This window comes from Cricetulus griseus, chromosome 2 (assembly GCF_003668045.3).
Source record: "Cricetulus griseus strain 17A/GY chromosome 2, alternate assembly CriGri-PICRH-1.0, whole genome shotgun sequence".
NCBI classification, from domain to species: domain Eukaryota; kingdom Metazoa; phylum Chordata; class Mammalia; order Rodentia; family Cricetidae; genus Cricetulus; species Cricetulus griseus.
This window is the reverse complement of record NC_048595.1, coordinates 212644206-212657659: the sequence shown is the minus strand read 5'-3', so window position 1 is coordinate 212657659 and position 13454 is coordinate 212644206. Positions and strand designations below refer to the sequence as shown.

General features: G+C 40.7%; 1 protein-coding gene across 8 annotated transcripts in view; it reads right to left on the bottom strand.

Annotated features, from left to right (window-relative positions):
* The window catches only part of Rprd1a (regulation of nuclear pre-mRNA domain containing 1A), a 51096-nt gene that overhangs the window by 25649 nt on the left and 11993 nt on the right, over positions 1–13454 (bottom strand). For all 8 annotated transcript variants that reach the window (XR_003482274.2, XR_004768372.1, XM_027400586.2 and 5 more), the window contains exon 2: positions 2406–2535. Coding sequence is in view for 6 of the 8 variants with exons in the window: in XM_027400586.2 (XP_027256387.1) it covers positions 2406–2535 (130 nt within the window). In the remaining 2 variants the exon portion in view is untranslated. The remainder of the gene's footprint in view (positions 1–2405; positions 2536–13454) is intronic.

Sequence of the window (13454 nt, the reverse complement as noted above, 5' to 3'; positions counted from 1 at the left end):
TAGCTATTATAACTTTTAATATACTCCAAATCAAAGACCAATTAAACAGACACCATGTTTCTTATTACTGTATATTCAGAGTTTACCACACAGTATGGGGTTAATATAGAGTCTATTAAATTCTAGAAAGGAATATATATAAAAGCATAAAATAGGGGCTGGGAGTGTAGCTCAGTCAGTAGAGTACTTGCCTAGTATGCATGAAACCTTGGGCTTGATCTCAGCACCACATAAACCAGGCGTGCTGGTACATGCCTGTAATTCCAGCAGCACTTGGGAGCGACAGGCAGGAGGATAAGAAATTCGCCATCAAAAATGAAAATAAAGACAAATTCAGTCCTTCTTGGCTACATATCAAGTTCAGGGCATGATTGGGATATATGAGATCCTATCTGAAAAATAAAAGTATCTACAGTGGGAGTTTTAGAACAGACAGGACTACAAAGAGAGGCCCTGTCTTGAAAAACAAAACATTTATTTATTTTGTTGGGCTGTGGTGGTGCAAGCCTTTAATCTCAGCACTTGTAAGGCAGAGGCAGGTGGATCTCTGTGAGTTCAAGGCCAGCCTGCTCTACAGAGGTAGTTTCAGGAAAGCCAAAGATACACAAAGAAACCCTGTCTTGGGGGGAAAAAAAAAAAAAAAAAAAAAAAAAACAACCAACCAACCAACCAAAGTACAAAGAACATAAAAAAAATGTCTATTGGTTTACAATGCAAACTACAGGCTGGAAAACATACAGGAGTCTAGAGAGGCAGATGGCAGTACCAGAAAGGAGCACCCTAAGTCTTGCTCACACAAGTGGTGGTGTGAGTACTCAGCCACTCTGCCTACAGCTTCCCCAGAGGAGTAAGTCACACTAGGGGAGTGGCTCCTGCAATTATCAAGAAAAGATATTATAGTAACTAGACAGGAAAATGGCACCCAGCAGGCCATGTCCTCCATGGAGTATGCAGTGAGGGAGAAGGAAGTGTAAATGACACCCATCTCTTGCATGGGATCAAGACAGATGGATCTGCTATTCACTGAGAGAAGGAACAAAGACATAGTACAAATTAGACAGTGAGTCTGAGACACTTAAGTAGAAATAAGTAACTGGGCATATGGCTCTAAAATAGAGAAAAAAGTCTCGACTGAGCCAGGCCTTTGTTCTTCACAGTCAGAAGGCAGAGGCAGAGATGAAGAGATCTCTGAGTTCAAGGCTAGTCAGTCTACACAGTGAATTCCAGGCCAGCCAGGGCTACATAGTGACATCCTGTCTTAAAAAAAAAAAAAAGTAGGAACCTAAGTTGTTCTAGTATGGACAACAATCAAACTTAGTGCAGAAACAAAACCAACAAAGGCAAGAAAAGAATGTGGCCACAGAAGAAAGTGCAGCACTTAGCTCTAAGCAGCACACCTGGTACAGGGTAGACAGCAAGGTGTGCAGGGCACAAGATATTTAACAGCAACACCTGACATGGAGTCTTTCACCCTAAAGCTCTTAATGTATGTGATCACCACGTACCATCGTAAGCCAAAGTTCAGTCTGGTTTACTACCCTATTCAGCACTGCTTGCCCAGTAAATCTACTGCATACCAGAATATAACATTTGAAAATAAGGATATTAGATAGGCCAGCCAGATGACTCAGTAGATATAGGCGTTTATTTGTCTCACAAACTTAGGGACTTGAGTCCAATCCCCAGGACCCGACTTTATAGAGCAAAGAACTAACTTTATCTTCATATGTACATACACAGAAATAAATGAAATAGAAATATTTAGAGTACATAAGCTAAGATTCCACACACAAAAGTACCTAAAGAAAAGGCATGAAAAGTTTATGATTGTCTTACATATTCTTTATTTCTTTTCTTTGATTTTTTTTTATGTGCATTGGTGTTTTGTCTGCATGTATACCTGTATGGAGGTGTCAGATCCACTGAAACTTCAGTTATAGGCAGTTGTGAGCCGCCAAGTAGGTGCTGGGAATTGAACCTAGGTCCTCTGGAAGAGCAGCTAGTGCCCTTAACTGCTGAGCCATCTCTCCAGCCCCATATTCTTGATTTCTAAAGCATATTTCTAACATTAAAAATGTTAGGAAACGCACGCACGCACGCACGCGAAAACCATAACAACATTGTGATACTAAATAAACCCAGAAATATAAAACATAAGATGGAGTTCTACAAGTATGCATCTTCAGTTCAGTTCCTTCCTTTACTCTCAGTGATGTTCATCCTAATACAGCAGGCCTTCTGGTCTCTTACAGAAAAGCCCTGATTCAAATATTTCAAATGCCCCTCAGTGGCAACTCAAATTCTCACAGAAGCAAAGAACCATCAAATTGTAAAGGAAAGCTTCAAACAAATGCATCCCCTTTTTTCTTGCTGATTCTAAGCCTTACCTTATGTACAGATCCTACCTTGAAACATGCTTGAATGCCTCCACTATGACTGGTGCAAAATCTTTTGTGAACTCTGGTCCCTTCCTTTTGCTGTTCTGAATGACATCATTGGCCAGGTAGAGAAAAGTAAGCTTCCTGTTGGGTTTGGCTAAAAAATTAGAAAAGGAAAAAAATTAAGACACCTAAAATCCTCACTGAACGTAGACAAACTTTCTTCCCACGGAACAGCTCCAGCTTCTCTCACAAATTCACCTGCCACACCAGGGCAGTCACTCTACCACTTCTGAAGGTCAGTCATGTTTGGGAAAAATAGAATCTAAGGCACACAGAAGTCAGGGATGGATCTTGCTGTCCACTTGCAGGCTTATCATGGCACCTGGGCCACTTGTATCCTTCAATCCTGGTCTCACCAAGCTAAATAAATTTTATGTATAGAAATCCTCATACATACACAAAACTACATCTCTGAGAATCTATCATGTATTAAGCTTTACAAAAACCTGAATATGGCTATTTAATAAGATGGTGAAGATTCACATTACTAAGATAGTATTTTAAATCTTGAGTTGAATTTAATTGTTTAAATGGACTCAAAACCATTAAGTTATTGTAAAACAGCAAAATTCAAATTATAATATAGGTTGCAAGACACAGCACTCAATTATGTATGTTCACCTTATGTAATCAGTATTTGCCATTTAAACATTGGGAAGACCAAAAGGTTAGATTTTTCTTCTTTATATTACAAGACCTTGAATCACTGAGTCTATCTTGATTAAATATCCTCCTACTTGCTATACTCTGTGGTAGACTCATCCTTCTAGGGAAGCCCCAAGATTTCAATTACTGACTGTGGTCACAGTCTGTTTTTACCATTTACTATATCACTGCATAGTGGTATTAAACATGACTCAAAATTCATACAGGGTAGCTAGGTTCAGAAACAGGCTCTGGCATGTGATTCAATCCTCAGCAATGAAAAGAATTACAAGCAGAAGGAAAATTTAGTGTTCAAGTATGGTTCCACCAGAATTTAGTGTGAAGCACTAAGTGTAACACAAGTACACTCAAAAGCAGCACACCTGTGATGGCTATGGAACACCAGATTTCAGGCAATATCTTCAAACTACACTGACTAGTTCTGTAAATTTAAGCAGTCATATTCAAACACCACTTTTCAATTCACACCTTTAAGACAGAACTGGAAATCCAGCCTTCTACTACTACACAATAAAATACAGAGATGGAAGGTTAGACTCTAAGCTGAGTCACACCATTCTTCAGCCTTCTACCTGTTCTAATTGCTGCATGCACTTTTTCCTGATTTTAAAAGTTGCTGGGGGGAGAGTGAGTTGCAGCAGATGCAGATGAAGCAAGATAAGAATGCCTCACTAGGAAAATGTACCAGGCCACATGGCTACCCATAGATAAGAATTATGGGTTAATATAAGTTGTAAGAGCTTGTTAGTAATAGGCCCAAGCAATAGGCCAAACAGTTCATACTTTAAAAAAGAAAAGATTGCTGGTGTGGACCAAGGTAAAAATAGCACTAACAATTACCAATATCTAGTTCATTGAGTTTCTTGTCTGGTTACATGATATGGCCAGTGAATACATCAAGACCCCCTCTGCAAGGAGGAACATAAGGGCATAAGGGAACATAATTCCCAGTATTCTGCCTTCTCCTTTTAGTTATGGGCATTCTCTCAGTCCCACTCATGTAAAAGGCTGGTAGTTATCAAATTCACTTTTTCTCCCATCAAATTATTTTTGAAGGTTTTGTTTTATTTATGTGTGTATATATATATATATATATATATGCATGTTATCTGTATGAGTGCATGTGATGTGTGTGCAGGCATATAGAGGTCAGATACCCTGGGGCTGGAGTTACAGTTAGTTGTGAGTTGCCCCAAGTGAGCTCAGGTCCTCCCGGAGAACAACAAGTGTTCTTAACCACTGAGCTACCTCTCCAGCCCAAATTGACAGTGTCTCTCTATATAATCCTGGCAGTCCTGGATTCTGCTATGTAGACCAGGCTGACTTTGAATTCAGAGATCCTCCTGCCTCTGCTTCCCGAGCATTCAGATTAAAGACATGTACTACCATGTCCAATCCCCACCAATTTATTTATTTATTTTTATTTTTTCAGTCCTCTCTCTCCTCTCCTCCCAGTACCCCCCACCAAATCAAAACTATTTTTTTTTCTTATCTAAATGAGAGACTGCCTAGAGTACTTTTGAATGGGAGCTTGAGCCAATAAATGGGGTCCTTTCTTATTTATTTATGTATTTTATATACATGGGTATTTGCACACCAAGAGGACATCAAATTCCAGTTATAGATGGTTGTGAGCCACCATGTGAGTGCTGAAAATTGAACTCAGAACCTTCAGAAGAACAGCCAGCACTCTTAACCACTGAGCCACACCCCCAGGCCTTCTTTTCTTAGCTATGACAACATTCTTTGAACTTTTAATGTATGTTATTTAATTTAATCCAAATAATGTAAGGAATTGTTATAGCTATTTATTAAATGAGCAAAGAAATATAAAAAAAAGACCATTTACTCATAGTGAAAGAGGTAGGCATGAAAACAGCCACGATCTAACATCCTACAAGTTCCTTAACAGACGAAATGTGCTGTTCACCCCTTCTGAATGCTATTCACCCTGACAAAGGAAGAAAACTCTTGACAATCTACAACATAGATAAACTCTGAGGACATCATGCCAAGTGGAAGCATTCAGTCATAAACAGATAAGTACTCTTCTTCTCCTTATGTGCAGTACCAAAGTCAGCCACAGAGACAGATAGAGGGCAAAGTTGCTAAGGCTCAGAATCAAAGGGTATCATTTACAGTGAGATATTCCAGGTTCACAAGCTGAAGAGTTCAAGGACTGGGAATACAGCTCCATGGAGGAACACTTACTTGGTATGCATGAGAACTTGTAGGGAGACAGGTAAAGAGAAAAGTAGAGGGATACAGAAAGAGGGAAGAGAAAGGAGGGAAAGAGAGACAGAGACAAAGAGAGAGAAAGAGTATGAATTGGTTGGATAACTGAGAACAAGAATTCCTGGAAAGGTGCTGGGCGGTGGCCGTGCACTGCATACCTTTAATTCCAGCACTTGGAGGCAGAGCCAGATGGATCTCTGTGAGTTCGAGACCAGCCTGGTCTACAAGAGCTAGTTCCAGGACAGCCTCCAAAGCCACAGAGAAACCCTGTCTCGAAAAGCCAAAAAAAAAAAAAAAAAAAAAAAAAAAAAAAAAAAAAAAAAAAAAAAAAAATCCTGGATAGAAGCTGTCTACGAAGGGGTGCTATGTAGGGGTTGGAAAGTTGCAGGTCCAGAGACTAACAATGACATGTTATCTTTTAGCTATCTTTAACTCCCTAAATAGCCACTTCTTGCCCACCTCTGTTCCAGATCTAATATCCTATGACTAACAGATTAAAAATCCTTTGGAATGAATGCATAGACCCCCTCGTTTCCAAAACAATTAAAGAACTAAGAAAGAAATGAGTCAGTGGTGGCGCACGCCTTTAATCCCAGCACCTGGGAGGCAGAGGCAGGCAGATCTACTTGAGTTCTAGGCCAGCCTAGTCTACAAACTGAATTCAAAGACAGCCAGAGCTGTCACAGAGAAATCCTGTCTCCAAGGGGGCAGGGGACAACGACACAAAAACAAAAATCACAACAATGCAATACTGGGAGAAATCCACAAAAATTATTTACAGATTAATTCAGACAGTTTTTAAAATAACAGCCATTAACACTTTCACACAGGCCTAGTAACACTTGGAAGGCTGCTGCAAAAAGACTAGGGGTTCAGCTCAATAGTAGACAACTTGTCTAGCATGCATTAGTACCTGGGTTTCAGTCTCAAATTCCTAACTCCCTAAAGAAACACCTCTAAGGTGGATCTTCAGGTTAGGCCATGAGTCTGACCTAGTCAGTTCCTAAGCTCCTGGGGTTCACAAAATTCCCTGATGATAAATACCTAGTTTCCACATCTTCCATTCAATTTAAACAATTTTTATTTAATGTTTGCTGTGTGCCAGGGACCATGACTGACACCAAAACAAAAACCACCTTTCCTGCCCTATTCATCAGTTACGAGTTTTTGCAAACTACACACACTGGCAGATTATAAACCCAACAATAAAATGCAAGCTATTCTTTCCTTTATTTCTTCTCTCCATAAATACAATCACACCAACATGAAAGCAATCATAAACATTACAACCCCATTGTATCTATGTATTGTTACATTTCTATCAATAAAGTCTAAGCCAAGTAAGTGCCTTTTAATATTCCTATCATGAAGTACTATCAGTGTACACTCCACTTATTTCCCTGAGGTATATCTTAGGCTGCACTGGATATATATAGAAGTATAGACTCTTCTTAGAGTCTGTACACACACACAAACACACACACAGAGTGCACACTTTAGGTCTTAGAGAAGATCAGGAGAAAAGTCATTATCACAAAGAAAGGTTTGCCATTGCCATGCTTTGTAATCTCACAGTCAAAAAGTTTGAGGCAACAGGAAAAAAAAAAAAAAAAAAAAAAAACTATACTAGGTCAACAGGTAAGACTGGACCCTTTAGCAGGACTGGTCAACAGGTAAAGACAACTGCTGACAAGCCTGACTACCCAAGTTTGATTCCCCAGGACCCTCGTGGTAAAGGAGTAAGTTGACATCTTTCAGTTATCCCTGGACCTCCACAGGTGGGATATGCCCAGTACATAAACGTAGTGATTATTTTTTTTAAAGTTCTATTAAGTCAAGTGAGGTAATGTGGACCTATAACCCTAGTTGTTAGGCAGTAGATGGCACAACCATCTGCAATTCAAGACCTGTCCACTAAACAGCAAGAGTGAGACCAATCTGAGCTATAGAAACCTGTCTCAAAAAAAACAGAACAAACAAAAAACATTAACAACCACTACTAGAGTTAAGGGAGTGAGTGACTCAAGGTAAGCATTTGTCTAGCACAAATCCACATGCTGAAGCCCTGGGTTTAATCTCCAATATTTTTCTCCCTGACAAACTGAACTGCTACGGACAAGAATAAGATTACATAGGTATACTTTAAATCTTAGTTTGTTTGTTTTCGGAGACAGGGTCTCACTGTGCAGCTCTGGCTAACCCAGAACTAGCACTTACAGAGATCTGCATGCCACTACTCCTAATTCAAATCTTCTAATCTTAAGTTCAATTTAATTAGGTTTCTGAATGAATTTTGCTAAAGGATTAATTATAAATGATGATGATTTCATGCCATTTCTTCCTTCATTAACTCAGGTAATTATTTAGTATTTACCATATTCACAGGCATATTCACATACCATTTTGCACCAGGCCCTAGGAATAAAAGACTTTCAAATCTGACTTGCACAAACCCACATGCATGCACTCGCACCACACACACACATGAAAATAAATAAAAATGCTGTGCCATTTTAAAAAGAAAATACCAGACTAATAAAAGTCTAAGCTCCACAGCAAGTGGGTGGTGGGCAGTGCACACAGATACACCTTTCTTAAGGAAAGCTTAAACAGGAAAGGTTGGTATTATCACTTGCATCTGCTATACTGCTCAAAGGCTCAGGTATAGAAATGGTGGTACGGCTTGGAGGTGGTAGAAACTTCAGAAGGCAGAGGTCTCAATGGAAGAAGGTCACTGGAGGCAAGCTTCCTTCCTTCCCCCTCCTTGCTTCCTAACAGCTATGAGGCAAGCAAGTTTGCTACCTCACATTCACCACAAGACTGCTTCTCCACAGTTCCAAAACCAAAGGAGCCACCCAACCATGGACTGAACCATGAGTAAAAGAAAATCCCTCCTCCACTTTTGGTTTTGGTGTTATGAGACAAGGCCTTGCTATGCATATCAGGTCGACCTGAAACTTGAAGTTTCTTGCCTCCACTTGCCAAGTGTTGTGCCTTTCCTTTTAAGTGGATTTTCTACAGTCTCATGTCACAGTAGTTGCGGGTTACAACTGGACACTAAGAATACTGCAAAAGGCCACAAAAGAAGAGGACATTCAAGCTGGAGCTGGGGTTTCTCTCCTTCACTCTAATTGCCTACCTTAACCACCTGTAGCAATTCCTTTGCTCTCCAGAGCGGTGCTTACACAGAAGAAAAGGTCTTCTCTTCACTGCCATGATGTTCTGCTTCATCTGAGGGCCAAAACAATGGGACAAAGCACCACAGACAAAAACAACTTTCCTCAAGTATTGCTAATATGAGGAATTCTATGGCAGTAATAAGAAAGGCAACTGTCACAGACTGGGCCCCAATACTGGGGTTGGGGGGCTGCCAAAATACTATTTATTCTGTTGTTTTTTAAATTTATTATTTGGTTTTTCTTTTTATGATATATTTTTATTTCATATGCATTGGTGTTTTGCCTGCAGTATGTCTGCATAAGGGTTTCAGATTCACTGGAACTGGAGTTACAGTTGTGACCTGCCATGTAGGTGCTTCGAATTGAACCCAGGTCCTCTGGAAAAGCAGTCAGTACTCTTAGCCACTGAGCCATCATCTCTCCAGCTCCTGTTGTGGTCACACACACACCCCCCCCCCCGTATGAATTATATTTCAGAGAACCAATGGTTGATGAAGAGTAAGTATTTTGCAGATCAGGTATCCAAACATAAGTATACCCAGAGTCACCTAGAAGGCTTACTATATACAAACTGTTGGTCCTACCTAGCTTCTGTCTGGGGTAAATCCCAAAAATATCCATTTCCACAGTTCTCATATGATACTGACGCACCACCAGTCTGAGGCCTATACCTTCTTTTAAGGCAAGGTCTCACTATGTAGCCCTAGCTAGCTTAGATAGAGCCCTTATGTGGGGTATGCCTAGAACACCCTCTGACTCTACTGCCTGTCTCAAAAGTGAAGGAATTACAAACACATATCTACATGACTAGCCAAAGACAGTCATGAGAGAAATTCTTCTACAGCACACAGGGCACAATCTTTTCAGCACATAAACAGCATGGAATTTAAAACAAACAAGGGAAGGATGCCAGGCATGGTGGTTGCATGCCTTAAAACCCACAGCACTGAAGAGGCGCAAGCAGGCAGATCTTTTGAGTTTGAAGTTAGACTGATGTATGTAGCAAGTTCCAGATTAGCTAGGGCTATATAGTGAAATCCTGTTTCAAAATTAAAGGGGGGGGGCAGTAAAGTGAAGAAAAGATATGTCAACCAAAATCCATGTGTGGTTTCTACTTTCAAGATATCCCCAAGGGGAACCTGAGATACTAAGCATAGACTAAGTTAAGATTATCAGTTATGGAGCTCATCATTATGATGATGGCTCAGTGGGGCACAAGAGAGAGAGAGAGAGAGAGAGAGAGAGAGAGAGAGAGAGAGAGAGCGCACAAGCGAGCGCAAAGAATCCTGGTTAATTTTGTTAGATATGATTGCCCCCCATGGTTGTTTGCATTCAAAGTGTAATGTATGTTTATACCCTTTATGATAAAATGGCTCTGCATCTGATAATGATAATTGCTTTAAATAACCAGGGGGAAGAAGCAAATAGCAAAATGGAGAAGCCATAGGCATGAAATAGAGAAGACACATGTCACTAATGCTGAAACCAAGGCTGTGCTCTACAGGGCTGAGCTGAAGTTATTGCTCAGCTGGACATACTTGCCTACCAGGTACAAACTTTGGGTTCAATCCCCAGCACCCCATAAACCAGGAAGTAGTGGTCCCACTTGTAATCTCTGTAATCCCAGCATTTTGGAGGTAGGGGCAGGAGAATCTATGTTCAAGGTCATACTTGACTATACAATGAGTTGGAGGCCAGCCCTGATTACATGAGAGCCTATCTCAAGAAAAAAAGAAGGAGGAGGGAGGGAGGGAGGGAGGAGGAGGGAGGAGGGAGGGGGGGAGAAAAAAAGGTATTTCTGAAACTGTATGGTGTTCACAAAGTATCAAGCCACAACTTTTTTGTGTATGCAACCCGTCCCGACCCCCCATCCCCCAGCTTTTTTTAAGACAGAATCTCTCTATGTAGTCCTGGCTGTCCTAACTTGCTATGCAGATAGACCTGGCTGGCCTCAAACTCCCAGAGATCCATTTGTCTCTGCTGGGATTAAAGGTATGTGCCACTACCACCCTTCAAGGCTGAGTTCTTAAAATGTTTATATTCCCTTTTTGGTGAACTTCCTATTCCTATCATGTTGCCTTGGTTTCAGCTGAGTTGTTTGCTTTTCTTTTTTTCTTTCTTTCTTTTTTTTGTTTTACAGTTTCAGAGGTTTAGTCCATTTATTGTCATGGAGGGAGGCATAGTGACTCAGACAGACATGGTGCCTGGAGAGATGCTAGAGAGGTTGTTGAAAATTCTACATCTTGATTTGCAGGCAACAGGAAGTGAAATGTCGATGTTTGCTTTTCTTATTAATTTATATTTAGATATCTTCTCTGGAGCTGTTGTTTAAAATTGAAATTTGACATTTTCTATACACATAAACTTTAAGAGATTTATGCAGCTAAATCTATTTCCTACAGGAATATTGGCTGATAGCCTATTTAGAAAAATCATTTGACACACCAAGTAGTATACATTCTTTCATGCTTGCACAACTGCTTTTAATTCATGCAGGGACAAAAGCCTTCCGTGCAACAAGTATTCTCTTCACTGTTCTGTTCCATTCTGTAGACCTGTTTATAGTCTGCCCAGAAACTTACAATGGGTACTACCTCCATCACTGGCTTCCCTTCAAAATGACCTAGGCTCTTGCTTCCAAGTCTGCTTTTCCCAATATCTTTAGGATTAGTTCTAAATTTCTTGCTTAAAAGAACAACAAGATGGAGCAATGTGGAAGAGTGCTGGTCACTGAATATGACAACTGGAATTCAATTACAGAACCTACATGGCAAAAGAAAACAGATTCCACATGTTCCTCTGACCTACATTACCCCCCCCACACACACACACACACAATTCCTAAGCAAGTCTTGTATCCCATAATTCCAGTAACCAGGAGGCTTAGGCAACACAACCACAACTCAAGAATCAAGGGCAGTCTGGGCTATAAAAAAAAAACCCTGTCTTTAATAATAATAGTAAAAAATAGTAAAAATAGTAAAAAAAAAAATTCTTAAAGATTTCTCTGTATTTACAAATTAATTTGGAAATCACTATATTGACCTCTTTATTTAATATTTATTTATTTATTTATTTACTTATTTATTTATTCGAGGCAGGGTTCTCTATGGCTTTGGAGATGCTCTTATCCTTGGTGCTTTGCCTAGTGAACCACATTAACTTTTTAGAAATCTGTGTCTCTGTCTCTCTCCCCTCTCCTCCCTCCCCCTCCCTCCTCTCACGACAGGGCTTCTCTGTAGCTTTGGAGCCTGTCCTGGAACTTGCTCTGTAGACCAGGCTGGCCTCAAACTCATCAAGCAAAACAGAAAACTTTGTGTGTGTATATGTGGGGAAGGGGTGTTTGCAAGTACATGTGTATGCTACATGTATGCCTGGTGTCCACAAAGGCCTGAAGAGGGCACTGGATCTCCTGGAACTGGAGTTACCAGCTACCATGCAGGTGCTGGGAATGGCACAAGACCTCGAAGAGCAGCCAGTGCTCTGAATCACTGAACTATCTCTCCAGACTCAATTACTGCCACACTCCTGCCAAACACCACAGAACAAACCCATAGCCACATTCCAACATCAAAGGTCAAATGGGAAATACTTCTGCCTTTACAGGGCCCTAACACAAAGTCCTGCAGCCCTGTCACAGCAGCATTAGAGAAGGCAAAATGGGGAACTGGATGGACAACCCCCACCCCTCCCTATCAAGAGAGCAGCACTTGCCAGGAGGAGTGTGTCACTAGAGACCGACTCTCACAAAAGCTCACTAGTAACAAGCAATGTATCCATTCCCTTCTTCCCTGTGAGGTCAGTGAAGACCTAGTGACTGGCCAACAGACACCATACCTCCCTCCTAAGATGTGCTGTGTCTGAGATCCAACTAAAACAAGACTGAGTAAGAGTGAGAGTTTTCTAACATCATGCAGTAAGTACCATCTATGAATCAAAGCCAGATGTAGTGGCATTTACCTTCAAACCCAGTGGAGTGGGGGGCAAAGGCAGGGAAGATCTCTGTGAATTCAGGGCCAGCCTGGTCTATACAATGAGTTCCAGGACAGCCAGGGCTACACAGTGAAACTGGGTCTCAAAAACAAAACAAAATATGAATCAACTTGGGGCAGGGGGTGTTTTTTATCTTTTGTTTTCTGAGACAGGTTCTCATTGTTCTTTTGAACTTGGAGTGGTATTTCTGTTTCCCAAATGCTGGTGACAACTGGCAGTGAATCAGTTTCTATGCACCACACTAGACACAAGCTCTCAAATGGGGGGGGGGGGAACACAATAATCAATACATACCAACACCAAGAAGATATGAGAATCATTTGACAAAAAGCCTTAAAGCAGCCATCATAAAAATGCATGAAAATATGCTTAAAAATACATTTCAAACCTATGGGACACAAGTGAAGTAGTGCCAAAAAGGAAACTGAACACCATAAATGCACACTGCAGAAAAGATGTCTCAGATCAATAATGCAAGCTCAGAGTTCCAAAATCAAGGAAGGCATGGGGGCACCACAAAATAAACCTAAGCAAGCAGAAGGGAAGAAATAGTAAAGAGATCAATTAAATTGAAAAGGAGAAAGGGACTGATTAAAACTAAACCCACTCTTGGAAATGATCAATGCAACTGAAAACTCCTAGCTCTGGCTAGCCCAGAACTCATAATGCAGACCAGGCTAGCCCTGAGCTAGACAGAACAAATTCCCCTCACTCTGCCTCCCTAGTGATGGGATTACAGGTATGCACTACTATGGAAGCAAACTGAAAATTCTCTAGCATGAGTGGCCAAGAAGGAGGAAAGGCCATCAGTACTAGGAACTATTCAAGGATGTCATTCTCTGAAGAGGTCACAAGTTCCTAGTGGGGGCTTCACTTTTAAAATGAAAAGCAAAATACTGTGCACTCTCCTTTTATTTTCTGTGATCCAATCAATAATTCA